At 40.5% G+C, this 16,005-nt stretch overlaps 1 protein-coding gene across 4 annotated transcripts in view; it reads left to right on the top strand.

The window, feature by feature from the left end:
* The window catches only part of ASB11 (ankyrin repeat and SOCS box containing 11), a 29,013-nt gene extending 16,961 nt beyond the window's left edge, over nt 1-12,052 (top strand). For all 4 annotated transcript variants that reach the window (XM_052662988.1, XM_052662989.1, XM_052662991.1 and 1 more), the window contains 4 exons: nt 41-191; nt 3,563-3,697; nt 8,179-8,370; nt 11,477-12,052. In XM_052662988.1, coding sequence (XP_052518948.1) covers nt 41-191; nt 3,563-3,697; nt 8,179-8,370; nt 11,477-11,601 — 603 coding nt within the window. In that variant the 3' untranslated portion in view covers nt 11,602-12,052. The remainder of the gene's footprint in view (nt 1-40; nt 192-3,562; nt 3,698-8,178; nt 8,371-11,476) is intronic.
* Nucleotides 12,053-16,005: the final 3,953 nt, after the last annotated feature.

Here is a 16,005-nt window from a genome sequence, read left to right on the forward strand (position 1 = left end):
AAAGAGCAAACTGTCTGGTTCTCTCTTTGCCCATCGTTAGGTCAATGGGGTGACAGTTCACGGAGCCACGCCCCTCTTCAATGCTTGCTGCAGTGGCAGTGCTGCGTGCGTCAACGTGCTGCTGGAGTTTGGCGCCAAGGCCCAGCTCGAGGTGCACCTAGCCTCACCCATCCACGAGGCAGTGAAGAGAGGTAAATGGGGCATCGCATCACACACACAACATTGAGGGGCTCCCTTCAGTCTGCATGAATCAAGGGTAGAGTGTTCACCTTGCAAGGATCTCCCAGACCTTCTTCACCAGGAGCCTAGGTGTGGCTTAATTAATCCTACAGCAGTAACTTCAATAGGAAATAACACCAGGGAATGACATAGTTTTTCTTAGAGCTGGGAATGGCTGTCTGCTTCAGCCGTCCTGTTTCCTGGGCTCAGTCTCAGTTGGCTTTACTTGAGGCTCTTTGCTGGTGTAGGTGGGAGCTGGTGGAGTTGTGCGTACAGGGGTAACTTCCATGAGTTGTGCTGTGTTTCTGTCTCTGTCCTCAATAGAAGAGAACAGCTCATGCCTCAAAGCCCATAAAACATCAACCACGACCATAAAATTAATTATGAAAGTGTCTGAAAGCCCAGACTAACCGTTTCTCTAATGGAAGATTAAAGGTGACTGTCCACAACAAGCAATATATTCTAGATGAGCTGATGGCTCTCAAGGTCATTAGTTCTTGAAAAAAAGTTCCAGCTTTAAAAAGCATGCCATTGGAAACCTTGAATGGACTCTAGATTTCTATAGTCTCATAGAAATGATGGAAAGAGTAAAATTAAGGAATTAGAAAAACGATGGGCAGAGACTTCCTTGGTGGTTTAGTGACTGAGACTCTGAGCTCCTGGCGCCGATGGCCTGAGTTCAGTCCCTGGTCAGGGAGCTAGATCCATGTGCTGCAACTGAAGATTCTGCATGCCACAACTAAGACCTGACTTAGCCAAATAGATACCTATGTGCATAGCCTAGACATGAGCAAGAATAGCCATCGAAAGGCCAACACCATTTGTCAGAGGTAACAGCCAAAGAACAACATTTCTGTTAACCAGCTGTGAAGATGTTCTCTTGTATTGAGATCAGAAATACAGTGGAGGGAGTTCACTGGTGGCATAGTGCTTAGGTGGCCTCGGCTCTTTCACTGCTGGGGCCCGGGTTCAGTCCCTGGTCGGGAACTGAGATCCTGCAAGCTGTGTAGTACAATCAAAGTTTTTTAAAAATTTTAATTAAAAAGAAGAAATACAATGGAGAAGTTAGAATACTGCAGAACAGTGATTTTTGCTGGTATAATGAGGATTAAAGTATTTCAAAAGGCAGTAATGAAAGATTTGTCCTAGGTTGTTAAACCTGTCACTTGGTTAAATTATTATTATTATGTTTTTTTGCAGAGGATTACTATCAATGATAGGGCTTCCCAGGTGGCACAGTGGTAAAGAATCCTCTTGCAATGCCGGAGACTCAGTTTAATCCCTGGGTTGGGAAGAACCCCTGGAGAAGGAAGTGGCAACCCACTCCAGTATTCTTGCCTGGAAAATCCCATGGACAGAGGAGCCTGGTGGGCTACGGTTTATGGGATTGCAAAGAATCAGACATGACTGAGCACATGCACACACACGCACACGCACACGCACGCACGCACGCACACACACACACTATAAATGATACAAAATCCCCAAATCTCAATGTAAAATCTCTATGGTTTTGATGTCCTATACATATTTGATAAACATTTCTTAATAATTGATGCTGATTATTTCCCAAACTTAAAGTAAGTCCTTTAAGTTGTAGGGAAATAGTCTACTTTGGAAATGAAATGAGAGTGTTTAAAATATTTTAAATTTTGATTTGAAGTAAAATTTAATCTATTATTTGCATTTCCATCCACAAGTTTTAAAATAGATAAATATTGGGAATCGTTTGAATTAAGTAGTTCTGCAGTGTTTAGATGGTTATATATGGAGTGCTTGGTATCTATGTGTGTGACATGTATATACACATACATATATATATACTTATGAACAATGAGTTCCTGTGTCTCCTCACATTTTTTTCTGTGTCATAAAAACATGTTAGGGCCCAGGGTCCACAGAACAGAAGAACAAATAGCAAATTTATATTCTAGATACTATATTAGTACCAGTCATTTGACTTTTATATCATTTTTAAAAATCTTCCTGAGAATAATTAAATTTAACTCAAGCTAGATTCAATTTCTTCTGTAAAAAAAAGGGACAAGAATTATTTTAAAATGTTTATTAGATGTACTATATTTACCAGGCAGTTTTAGGTCCTGATTAGCTATTATTTCTGAATTCTTACAGCTTTAAACCTCTATGAACAAGTGGAGGAGGGGCGGTCAGTCTGAGTTAGTACTTTGACAGATCAATGCTATAATCCGGGTATAAATTACTTAGTTGAACAAATAGTTTTGAATTTGCAGAATCTTTATTTATAGGTTTAATGCATAATTATGCTTAATTCAGAATTTGTGATAAGTCAAGCAGGCTTGATGAAGCTTACTTTTATGTCATCTAAGAAAAGGTTGGTTAAGCTAATCAACAATAAGATTATTTTTTAAGGAAACATTTAAACCTTCAAAAAAGAACAAACTCTTTGTAAAACTCCTGTCAATACCTCAGAAGCAATTGCTTCCAAACAAATTTTCATATGCTTCAAATTAATCATGTCTGTCTATTAATGGGGCCAGCTCTCGAAGGATATAGCTGCTACACTTAGCCACTAGAGTGCATTTGAATAGATTTTATACTTTAAGCTTTTTATTAATTCTCATAAGTCTTCCAGGTTAACCAAAATAAGGAGGTGCATGGCATGGCCATCTACCCAATCTTACATGCGTGGGCAAAGAAGAGGAGAGATTTGTAATGGAGAAGGATGGGTCAGGGTTGGGCCTTGGATCTGCTGCTGCTCCTGCTAAGTCGCTTCAGTCGTGTCCCGTCCCTGGGATTCTCTAGGCAAGAACACTGGAGTGGGTTGCCATTTCCTTCTCCAATGCATGAAAACGAAAAGTGAAAGTGAAGTTGCTCGGTCGTGTTCGACTCTTAGTGACCCCATGGACTGTAGCCTACCAGGCTCCTCTGTCCATGGGATTTTCCAGGCAAGAGTACTGGAGCGGGTTGCCATTGCCTTCTCCACCTTGGATCTGAGCACTGGCTTTTCAGAGTAATAATAGCATGAGTCATTTGTCCCCCTGGGTCTTGTAGCCTCTGCCTGTAAACCAGGGACTTATTATAGAGAGTGATTTCATCTGTATTCCTTGGAACCCTTGGTTTGGTTGGAGGTACTTCAAAGGCTGTGAGGAAGAATTTCAGTGGGGGATGCATGGGCATGCTCTTTTTTTAATGGTTTTATTTGGGAAATTTCTAAGATTTCCCCCACTCCCCAATTTTTTTCTGCTACCAAAAAAAAAAAAAAAAATATAGGTTGTTTCTAAAGCCCATTCCAGATAACCAATAATTCTGTGAATAGTTAATATTTTCCTTACTTGAGTGAGGTTTTCTTGTGTTCTACCAGGAAATAGAGAGTGCATGGAGATTCTGCTGGCAAATAACGTTAACATTGACCAAGAAGTGCCTCACCTCGGAACTCCCTTGTATGTGGCTTGCACCTACCAGAGGCTTGACTGTGTGAAGAAGCTTCTAGAATTAGGTAACTTCCAGTAGTCTTTTCATGAGAAGAACTGAATAATCTTGCTCTTCCATGGCTTCACAGACCAAGTTCTTGTCAGGCTGGACAAAATTCTGACAGCATTTGATGTTTCAGTGCTTAAAATGGAACTTCAGAGATGAGTGTCTGTAGTTCTCAGTTGTGCTTCCTTTGATATTGGCTCCATTTACCTGGTGTGGTTCTCCTTGGTGGCCTCAAGGGAGAGCAAGAGTTTCTTTCCCATAAATCCAAGGGGAAAACAACCAGTTGTATTTAACTGGCTCTTTTTGAGTCACATGCCCATCTCTGAACCAATCATGGTGGCCAAGGGAATACCCTGACCAGATTGGCTTAGGCCTAGATTTCAGTCTGCACAGCAGTGGTTGAGCTTCGCTGGAAACAGAGGAGCTGGGAATCACAGAAGATGTTTCCCCAGAGGGAAATCTAGGTGTGGTTACCAGGAGGATCAGTTCAGTTCAGTTCAGTTCAGTTACTCCATTGTGTCCAACTCTTTGCAACCCCATGGACTGCAGCATCACCAGCTCCCAGAGCTTGCTCAAACTCATGTCCATCGAGTTGCTGATGCCATCCAACCATCTCATCCTCTGTTGTTGCCTTCTCTCTCTGTTGTCCCCTTCCATCTTTCCCAGCATCAGAGTCTTTTCCACTGAGTCAGTTCTTCGCATTGGGTGGCAAAGGTATTGGAGCTTCAGCTTCAGCATCAGTCCTTCCAATGAGAATTCAGGACTGATTTCCTTTAGGATGGACTGGTTGGATCTCCTTGTTGTCCAAGGGACTGTCAAGAGTCTTCTCTAACACCACAGTTCAAAAGCATCAATTCTCCAGCACTCAGCTTTCTTTATGGTCCAACTCTCACATGTGTACATGACTACTGGAGAAACCATAGCTTTGACTAGCAGACCTTTGTCAGCAAAGTAATGTCTCTGCTTTTTATATGCTGTCTAGTTTTGTCATAGCTTTTCTCCCAAGGAGCAAGTGTCTTTTAATTTAGCAGACACTTCCCATAGAATACTTTAGATTAATCCTGCTAAATTATTTAGTCATTTTTAAATTCTCAAAGTCATATACAGAAACTGAGAGTCCAAGGAAAAGTAAAAGATCTTGAAACTATTATTTGGTTAAAGATTCCCTAAATTTAGCCACTGCCATAAAGGTACAGATTATAGTAAGAACGTTTAAATAGGAATTTTTTTCTCTGAGATTTTTGTCTTTTTTTTTAAATCCCCTATCATTTGTCACTCCCTATATTAATTCATTAACCTTTTTTTTGATTCCAGTTTCAATACTAATACGAAATAAACTTAGCTTTGTCCTTTGCCAAAAAAAAAAAGTAGCTACTAAAATGAGCTGCAAATATTTAATTTTGACTGTCACACAGTTCTTATGGGAAAGCAAGTAAAGCATTTAAAATGACTAAAAATATCTTTTTTTAAATTTAATTTATTTTTCTTTCATTATTTTTTTATTTTTATTTTTAATATGAATGTATTTACTTTAATTAGAGGCTAATTACTTTACAGTATTGTATTGGTTTTGCCATACATCAATATGAATCCACCACGGGTGTGCACGTGTTCCCCATCCTGAACCCCCCTCCCTCCTCCCTTCCCGTACCATCTCTCTGGGTCATCCCAGTGCACCAGCCCCAAGCATCCTGTATCATGCATCGAACCTGGACTGGCGATTCATTTCACATATGATAGTATACATGTTTCAATGCCATTCTCCCAAATCATCCCACCCTCTCCCTCTCCCACAGAGTCCAAAAGACTGTGCTATACATCTGTGTCTCTTTTGCTGTCTCGCATACAGGGTTATCATTACCGTCTTTCTAAATTCCATATATATGCGTTAGTGTACTGTATTGGTGTTTTTCTTTCTGGCTTACTTCACTCTGTATAATCGGCTCCAGTTTCATCCACCTCATTAGAACTGATTCAAATGTATTATTTTTAATGGCTGAGCAATACTCCATTGTGTATATATATCACAGCTTTCTTATCCATTCATCTGCTGATGGACATCTAGGTTGCTTCCATGTCCTGGCTATTATAAACAGTGCTGCAATGAACATTGGGGTACATGCGTCTTTTTCAATTCTGGTTTCCTCGGTGTGTATGCCCAGCAGTGGGATTGCTGGGTCATAAGGCAGTTCTATTTCCAGTTTTAAAATGACTAAAAATATCTTTTTTTTAAATTGACATCTTCATCTAATTAATTAATGACAAATGGTTTCTCACATAGTTGTGCCAACCTGATATGTAAAGTTTTGCCAATAGTTTACTACTAAAAATACATCTTTTATTTTTCAACTTCTCAAACTGTAACACACAGCTGGTGTGCATACATGAAAATATGTAAATTAAAGTAATAAACAACTGCCATTGCAACCCAACCCATGAAAACATATAAAACATTGCAAAGACAAGTCCCCCTGGTGACATCTCCCCAAAACTATACTTACCCTACCTCCTTTGAAACAGTCATTACATCTTGTCCTTTATGGTAATGATTTATTTCCTTTTCCCTTTAATTTTACTACCTAAGTTCTCATTAATAATCAGAATTTTGTTTAGTTAGATTACATATATTAAATTTTGTATAACAGGCATCATATAATATGTTTAATATTGCACCTGCCTTCTCTTGCTCATGGAGAAGGCAATGGCACCCCACTCCAGTACTCTTGCCTGGAAAATCTCATGGACGGAGGAGCCTGGTAGGCTGCAGTCCATGGAGTCGCTAAAAGTGGACACGACTGAGCGACTTCCCTTTCACGTTTCACTTTCATGCATTGGAGAAGGAAATGGCAACCCACTCCAGTGTTCTTGCCTGGAGAATCCCAGGGACGGGGGAGCCTGGTGGGCTGCCGTCTATGGGATCGCTGAGTCGGACATGACTGATCGACTTCACTTTCTCTTGCTCAACTATATTTGTAAGATATGTTTATGTTTTTACAAGTAGCTGTAAAAACATAAACTGAGTAATACATAATGTGTATCTATATAGTGCAGTGTCTTTATCCATTCTACTCTTGAGGCTTCGCAGGTGGCGCTAGTGGTAAAGAACACCCCTGCCAATGCAGGAGACATAAGAGATGCAGGTTCAATCCCTGGGTCAGGGAGGTCCCCTGGAGAAGGACACAACTGAGCAACCAATAAGCACACACAATATCTGATACGAAGTGCTGGTCATAGGGTATGCAAATGTCTGTTCATTATGAGATATTGTGTGTGTGCCAGTTGCTCAGTTGTGTCCAACTCTGTGACCCCTTGGACTGTAGCCCTCCAGGCTCCTCTGTCCATGGGATTCTTCAGGCAAGAATACTGCAGTGGCATTATCAGAGAAATGCAAATCAAAACCACAATGAGGTACCCTTTCACACCAGTCAGAATGGCTGCTATCCAAAAGTCTACAAGCAATAAATGCTGGAGAGGGTGTGGAGAAAAGGGAACCCTCTTACACTGTTGGTGGGAATGCAAACTAGTACAGCCACTATGGAGAACAGTGTGGAGATTCCTTCAAAAACTGGAAACAGAACTGCCATATGACCCAGCAATCCCACTGCTGGGCATATACACCAAGGAAACCAGAATTGAAAGAGACACGTGTACCCCAATGTTCATTGCAGCACTGTTTACAATAGCCAGGACATGGAAGCAACCTAGATGTCCATCAGCAGACGAATGGATAAGAAAGCTGTGGTACATATACACAATGGAGTATTACTCAGCCATTTGAATCAGTTCTAATGAGGTGGATGAAACTGGAGCCTATTATACAGAGTGAAGTAAGCCAGAAAGAAAAACACCAATACAGTATACTAACACATATATATGGAATTTAGAAAGATGGTAACAATAACCCTGTATGTGAGATAGCAAAAGAGACACAGATGTGTAGAACAGTCTTTTGGACTCTGTGGGAGAGGGCGAGGGTGGGATGATATGGGAGAATGGCATTGAAACATGTATAATATCATATGTGAAATGGATCGCCAGTCCAGGTTCAATGCATGATACAAGATGCTCGGGGCTGGTGCACTGGGATGACCCAGAGGGATGGTATGGGGAAGGAGGTGGGAGGGGGGTTCAGGATGGGGAACACGTGTACACCCGTGGCAGATTCATGTTGATGTATGGCAAAACCAATACAATATTGTAAAGTAATTAGCCTCCAATTAAAATAAATAAATTTATATTAAAAAAAAAGAATACTGGAGTGGGTTGCCATTTCTTTCTCTAGGATAAAAATACTATTATTCAATACTTTTCTCATCAAAATATTTGGAAACAGTCTTAGTAGGTATTGCCGAGGGTTTAGGCTTCAGTCACATATTTTCAAAGATTTGTCAAATATGTCGTGGTGTTTAAGATGTCTTTATGGACAGCTAGCATACTTCAGGCTCATCTTGTTTCTTCACTAACGTGTAGTGTTAAATTGTGGTCATATGCTTTCTTAAGGAGCCAATGTTAACCATGGTCAGTGGCTGGACACCCCTCTCCATGCTGCCGCCAAGCAGAACAGTGTGGAAATCATCCACCTGCTGATAGACTATGGGGCTAACCTCAAATGCAGAAATGCCCAGGGCCAAAGCGCACTTGATCTGGCGGCTCCAAAGAGCAGCGTAGAGCAGGCCCTCCTGCTCCGGGAAGGTAAGGAAGGGCTGGGCATCCACTTCTCCTCCACAAGCACATGTACTCTCTCTCCTTTCTGCGTCCCTGTAGACTCTCTTACCTATTTCCTTTTCCTTTTTTTAACTGGGAGTGGCACGTGGGAGGGAGGGGGCAAGTTCTAGCATTGCCAGACGGGATTTTGTCACTTACAACAAAGGGACATTTTCATACACCTGGTATGTGGCTTTGTGCATTAACAAGAAACGAGAGAAATTTGTTTTCACCTTAAAAAGGTGGAATTGCCCTGTGTATCCTGGCATAAGCACATGATTGAGCAGACTGCTTTGAAATACCTGAAGGCAATTTAGGGGAAATGAGAAAAATTTGAGTTAGATATGGTCAAGTGGACACAGAGTGTGTCTTTCAGAAATTGGACTAAATGGTGAAGTTGTTTGCCTATTCTCCAGCTCAGGGAGTCGGTGAGTCTGTGCTCCCCATTGCCCCACGCCCATACCCACTGTGGGCTAATGAATCTCCAGATGCCAGAGGAGGGAAGGCGGGCCTCTACAAAGCTTGATATCCCAGATTCTACAGAGAACCATGCTGTGTCCCCATAAAAAGAGAACACGATCTGAGCCTCTCCCGAGCATTTGTATGCTCAGGAGACCATTAAAGTAATAGTAATTATTCAACTTTCCATATGTCAGACAAAGAAACATTGATGCATCTCACTGAATTCTCAAAACATTAAAGCTGTGAGAACTTTATGGTAACTTGTACTTTAACCCAGCTTCAAATAGAAAAAAGAGCACAAAGAGATGGGCTTTCAGAAGGTCACACAGCTACTAAAATGTAGGGCTAGGATGCTAACTAAAAACTAAGATTCTAACTTGCACTCTTATTATTACTATTATTGGAGTATTATAGATTTTTGGCTTTCTTGGTGAGTCAGCTGGTAAAGAATCCACTTGCCAATGCAGGAGACACAGGAGGCTTGGGTTCGATCCCTGGGTCAGGAAGATTCCCTGGAGAAGGAAATAGCAACCTGCTCCAGTATGCTTGCCTGGGAAATTCCATGGACAGAGGAGCCTGGTGGGCTATAGTCCATGGGGTCACAAAGAGTCAGACATGACTGAGCACATACATATATTGTTAATTTACAATGTCATGTTAGTTTCAGGTATATAGCAAAATGATTCTATATATATATGATTTATATATGTATAAATATAGATTGAGTTCAGTCACTCAGTCGTGTCCAACTCTTTGCGACCCCATGAATTGCAGCACCCCAGGCCTCCCTGTCCATCACCAACTCCCGGAGTTCACCCAAACCCACACCCATCGAGTCAGTGATGCTTTCCAGCCATCTCATCCTCTGTCGTCCCCTTCTCCTCCTGCCTCCAATCCCTCCCAGCATCAGAGTCTTTTCCAACGAGTCAACTCTTTGCATGAGGTGGCCAAAGTCCTGATAGATAGAGATATATACGGGCTTCCCAGGTGGTACTAGTGGTAAAGAACCCACTAGCCAGTGCAGGAGATGTAAGAGACATGGGTTTGATCCCTGGGTAGGGAAGATCCCCTGGAGGAGGGCTTGGCAACCCACTCCGGTATTCTTGCCTAGAGAATCTCATGGACAGAGGAGCATGGCGGGCTACCGTCCAAAGGGTTGCAAAGAGTTGGATGTGACTGAAGTGACTTAGCACACATGTATATGTATATTCTTTTTCAGATTCTTTTCCCTTATTGGTTATTATAAAATATTGTGGGATCACTGCGATACAGTATGTCCTTATTGTTTCTCTTGTTTTATATATACTAGTATGTATCTATTAACCCCACAGTCCTAATTTATCCCTCCCTTCCTTCCCCTTTGGTAACCATATTTCCAGTGTGCACTCTTAATGTTTTGATGCCACAATCCTGAATCTTCTGAAACAGTTTCTAATGGGGAAGAGTTTAATTTCACTCACCAGATCCGTTTTGTGAAACCACCCCCATGTCTTGTATACCTTATACCTTCCAAGTGGGAGGCTTGCGTCTATAGTTTTAGTGCTGCTTAAGCTTCATGGTGCTTACAGATCACCTGGAAATCTCCTTAAAATGCAGATTCTGATTTGGGAACTCTGGGGTGGGGCCCCAAACTCTGTATGGCCACCAGCTCCCAGATGGTGCTGATGCTACCAGTCTGAGGCACACTTTCAGTAAAACGGGTCTACATTATTTCCAGTAGTGTGTGTCCTTAATGGTTGTTCTTTGATGTGAGTCTCTACTAACACCTCCCAGTTTGGAAATACCGGGGACTTAACAACTATTAGCTAAGAATATGGTTTCTAGCCACTGTCACATTTCCTGTTTCTTCCATCAAAGATGTTTCCAGGTCCAAGATTTGTATTTCTTCTAAACAAGTTCCTCTGCCTTCCATCTTCATAAATACAGCTGCTCACTCTAGAAGACTGAATACCAGCTACGTCAGAGGTCACTCTGAGGAGCTTTAGTTGTGTGACAGGAGAGACACTTTGCATTCTAGCTTCCTAAGGTCTTGACTAAGGGCGATAGTCTGCTCCTCCAGGTATCTTTCAGGCACATGGGTGCTCTTTGGCATTATCAATCCAAGTGTTATCTGGCTCTCAGCCCATGAAGTCACCATTTCTCATGGGGTGCAAGACGCTGTGACAGTAGGATTTTCTTGGAAAGCTTTGTGTAGTCCAGTAATTACATAGATCTATTTGCAGCAGTCTTTGTTGATACAGTAAGGAAAGGAAATAACAGGGCGTTACAAATGCCCCTGCATGCCGAGGATCCCAGCCAAATGCTCATTCAGCCTGTTCGACCATGTTTTCGACCCTGGTTAATTTGCTTTCCTTCGGGACTCAAAGCCACAGGCACGACCACTCTTTGAGACCTCACAAGACTGAGGTGCAGGCTATAACTGGGTCTAAGTGGGTGGTATCCTTTCTCCAGATCCTCTGTTGAGCTGGGATCCTTGTCAGAATGAAGGTCCCCCCTCTGAGTGTGAGTGGGGACCCAGCCAGCACCACCACAGGGGGCAGCTCAAGTCAGGAGGTCCCTGAGGCTTGACTGTCAGGCCCTGCACGTCTCCTACCACCTCCTCTGTGACCGTGTGTTTTGATTCCTCCCACAGGCCCACCTGCTCTTTCCCAGCTGTGCCGCCTGTGTGTCCGGAAGTGCTTGGGTCGCAACTGTCACAAGATCATCCACAAACTATACCTGCCGGACCCACTGGAAAAATTCCTCCTATACCAGTAGTCCCCACTATCTATAGGAAGATACTTGGAAATGAGTAGGTTGTTGCCTGCTGTACCCAGGGTGCTTAGTGTAGACGCGCAACAGCTAGATCCTGGTATCTTCACATGAGCTAAGCTAGTTAGAGCATAACACTGATGAACTGGAGCACGTGGGGAATGGAGACCCCGGATTAGCATTCTTTTTAACCAAGGTGCAATCAGAAACCTTTTCATTTTTATTTCTCACTAAGAAATTTTAAAAAACTGTGAGGAAGAGTGAAACTAGTAGGCAGTTTTTCAAGATTCACGATTCTCGATTATCTAATGGTTACCATTCTGCTTAGCACGTAGACACGTAAATCTGGGTGGATAAGATTATGATGAATAGAAGTCTTCCAAGATAGATTTTTGATTCATTTATTCCCTCCTTCCCCTTTGTTTCCTTTCATGAATAAATCTCTGCTAAAATTTTATTTCCTTGTGTTTTATATATAAAAAAGCCAAATATTTAAAACATCACAGTTAATTGAAACTTGCAGTTATTGAAGTCCTGGTTGATGTTGATTATACATGGGAATGATAATATTTTGAATGTACTAGGCTGGCCAAAAAGTTCATTTGGGTTTTCCCAGACAACGTTATAAAAACTCGAACAAACTTTTTGGCCAATTCACTATTAGGTTAAATACAGTTCATTATTAAAATTAATTTCACTTCTTTTTAAATGTGACTACAATTTTAAATTATACATGTGGTTAACATTACATTTCTGTTGATACTGTTCTAGACTTTTTCTGATTTTCATGACTCGGATATCAAATAAGTACTCATAGTTAACTGTTTGGGGGATAAAGATTAAATTCTTATTTCATATCAATTTAAAAACATACTGGTTTTTAGAAAATGTTAAAACATTTCAAATGATGGTATAAAATACTAGAATAAAATGTTCATGAATATACATGAAAGGGGAGCTCTTTTCTAAGGATACTATCAAGAAACTTTAAAGAAAAATACTGATAAATTAAAATACATATATAATATGCAGGAATTGGAGGCTTTCTGTCTTCAGAGTGTTTGCCAGAGTGCCTGTTTTGGTGTGCTTGCATCTTGCTGACTGTCTAAAGTCTGTGTTAAGCCTCAGTATATCCTAGGATGTTCAGTCTGTCTGTGGCCACAAGGAACTTGACAATCCTGTTGTTGCGTCCACTTTCGGAAATTTTCTACCATGAATTTCATGAATCGTTTGTATGAACCTCCCAAATCTGGTAAGTGTGTGTCTGTGTGCGTAGGGGGTGCTCTGCTCCTAAACTGAATCCCAAGAGATCACTCACCCAAACTCATCCTTCTGCGTCCAGAATGGGTGTGGAACAAGTCCAGATCCCTGCATCTTGGTGGTATTGTGAAATGGTTTATGATTGGGCACAAGATAGTCTTTATTCTTTTTTTTTTTTCCCACGAAATAGTCTTTGCATCCCTTTGAGCCCTGAGATGAATCATCTAGTTTATATGAGATTATATGGCTTGTTTTTAGGGGTTCTGACCACTAATATAGATTATTTCGTTTTTTTTCAGAGGATGTGGAATGTTTTATTCCCAAAGTGGTGTGATTTCTTGCCATTTCAATCCTACCTGAAGTACTCTGCAGTAACTTCTCCATTCACTCACGCATTTTTTACTCAGCATCTATTATGTGCCAGACACAGTTTGAGGCTATGAGAAAGAAAGATGGATGAGGTCCTTGCCCTTGAAAAGCTTATGTGTCAGTGGAAGCAACAGGGTATAGGCATACACATGTCATCACGACAGGAAATGATAAAAATAAAGGAAATTGCGATGATGAGAGCCACTGTTTTAAGTAAGTTGATTAGGCAAGGTCCCTGGCTGGGTGACTGAATTTTGAAAGTATTCATGTGTGTATCTAATATTTATTATTTAGTTTTTGCTATTAAGGTTTTAGTGACTGTTTTCAGTGTACTGTTAGTACATCTTGATGGGGTTTTTTTGTGTCTTTGCTTGATTTAATGTAGCAATCCTATTACAAAAGTATTTTTTTAATTGAAGTATAGTTGATTTACAGTGTCGTGTTTGTTTCTGATGAACAGCAGAGTGACCCAGTTATATATAGCCCTTGTTTTCTACTTTCTTTTCCATTATGCTTTACTACAGGATGTTGAATATAGTTCCCTGTGCTATACAGTGGGTCCTTGTTTATCTATTTTATCTATAGTAGTTTGTACCTGCTAATCCCAAACTCCTACTTTATCTGTGCCCCCTCTTTGGTAAACCATAAGTTTGTTCTCTATGCCTATGAGTCTGTTTCTGTTTTGTAAGTAAGTTTATTTGTCACATTTTAGATTCCACATTTAAGTAATATCATGGTATTTGTCTTTGTCTGCTTAGTATGATAATCTGTAGGCCCATTGATGTGGCTGCAAATGACATTATTTCCTTCTTTTTTGTGACTGAGTAATATTCAATTGTGTACGTATACCACATCTTTGTTATACATTTATCTGTTGATGGATATTTGGGTTGCTTCCGTGTCTTGGCTGTTGTGAATACTACTGCTGTGAACACAGGGATACATGTGTATTTTCAGATTAGAGTTTGCTTCAGATCGTGCCCAGGAGTGGCGTTTCTGGATCATATGGCAACTCTAGTTTTAGTTTTTTAAGGAACCTACATACTGTTCTCCATGGTGGTGGCACTAATGTACGTTCCCACCAACAGTGTAGTGGGGGTTCCCTTCCTCCACGCCCTCTCCAGCATTTGTTTTTCGTAGATTTTTTTGATGATGGCCATTCTGACTTGTGTGAGGTGGTACCTATTATAGTTGTGATTTGCATTTCTCTAACAATTAGTGATGTTGAGCATCTTTTCATGTGCCTGTTGACTGTGTATGTATTCTTTGGAGAAATGTCTATTTCGGATTTAGGTGTTCTGCTTATTTTTTGATTGGGTTGTTTGTAGTTTTTGGTGTTGAGCTGCATGAGCTGTTTGTATATTTTGGAAATTAAGCCCTTGTCAGTTGCATCATTTGTGATTATTTTTTCCCAGTCTATAGGTTGTTTTTTCATTTTGTTTATGGTTTCCTTTGCTATGCAAAAGCTTATAAAATGGCAACCCACTCCAGTGTTCTTGCTTGGAGAATCCCAGGGACGGCAGAGCCTGGTGGGCTGCCGTCTATGGAATCGCACAGAGTCGGACACAACTGAAGCGACTTAGCAGCAGCAGCAGGTCTCATTTGCTTCTTTTTGTTACAAATGTATTTTTTGATTCCTGTTCTCCCCACAAACTATTTTTGTAATGATTTTCTAAGTTTCAAACTGTTTGAAACTATCCTTTAAAATGGTGGTTTCATATTTCTTAGCTATTTCCATGTTGTTGGATATTTATTTATTTCTAATGTCTTGCTATTATAAATAATATGATTGTGAACTTCATTTTGATAAATCTTAAAACAGTTGAAGTATTTCTTAGATTTTCAGAAGTGGTATTTCCCAAGAAAACTATTTAAATAATAATATAAAATACTTTAAAATATCTACATAAAGAATCATTTTAAGGGAAAATTATTTTCATAACCAAACAAATACCACATATTATCTGTTCAAATGCCATCTGTCTCTCTACAGAGATATCTGATATATTCATCTGTATACCATGTGCCTATTATCTGTCTATCCATCCATCATTTATCTGACTGTATCCATCATCTGCCGTGACACATTTTTTTAAAAACTAAGCTTGCATGTGTCACTTGAAGATGCAAACCTCAACTCTCTGAAAAGCCCGTAAATTATTTAAAAGGTTGGGTACATCATACAACATCTCTTAAGTTTTTGTTCATATTTTATTAAGGAACCGTTTCTCCCAAAGTAATTCTCCTCCCTGATATTTCTAATATTGCCATGTCAAAAAAAACCTGAGGTTTAAAGATAATTCTTTTTTCAATAACACTGCTCATTGCTGAGACGATTTTATGCGCTTCCCACATAGAGAACAGCTGACCCTTCAGAGACAGTGCCTGAAGTTGTCATGGTGAAGGCTGAATCATTGTCAGGGAAGGGCACTCTGTGCACTGGAGGACCTCTCATTTACTCCAATCCCAAATCCTTGCCAGGGGCTACTTGCATGGACATTTGCATGTGAAATATCAGTACATCATCTTTCTTTAGCAGAGTCTGTACCAGGACGAAGGCAGGGGTCAGACAGGGTCACGGTCACAATAGCAGCTTCATCTTTTAACATGAGTGTAACCTGTAGAAAATGATATACTACGTTTTAGTTTTCATTAATTTCCTCTCTTGCCATCGTTATGTCTTGAAAATCTTTCAACTTGCAAAAAACTTGCAAGAATAATACAATGAATATTTGTCCATCTATCACTTCAGTTTGTCAGTTGATAAGATTTGCCACATTT

Source organism: Budorcas taxicolor, chromosome X (genome assembly GCF_023091745.1).
Source record: "Budorcas taxicolor isolate Tak-1 chromosome X, Takin1.1, whole genome shotgun sequence".
Classification (NCBI taxonomy): Eukaryota; Metazoa; Chordata; class Mammalia; order Artiodactyla; family Bovidae; genus Budorcas; species Budorcas taxicolor.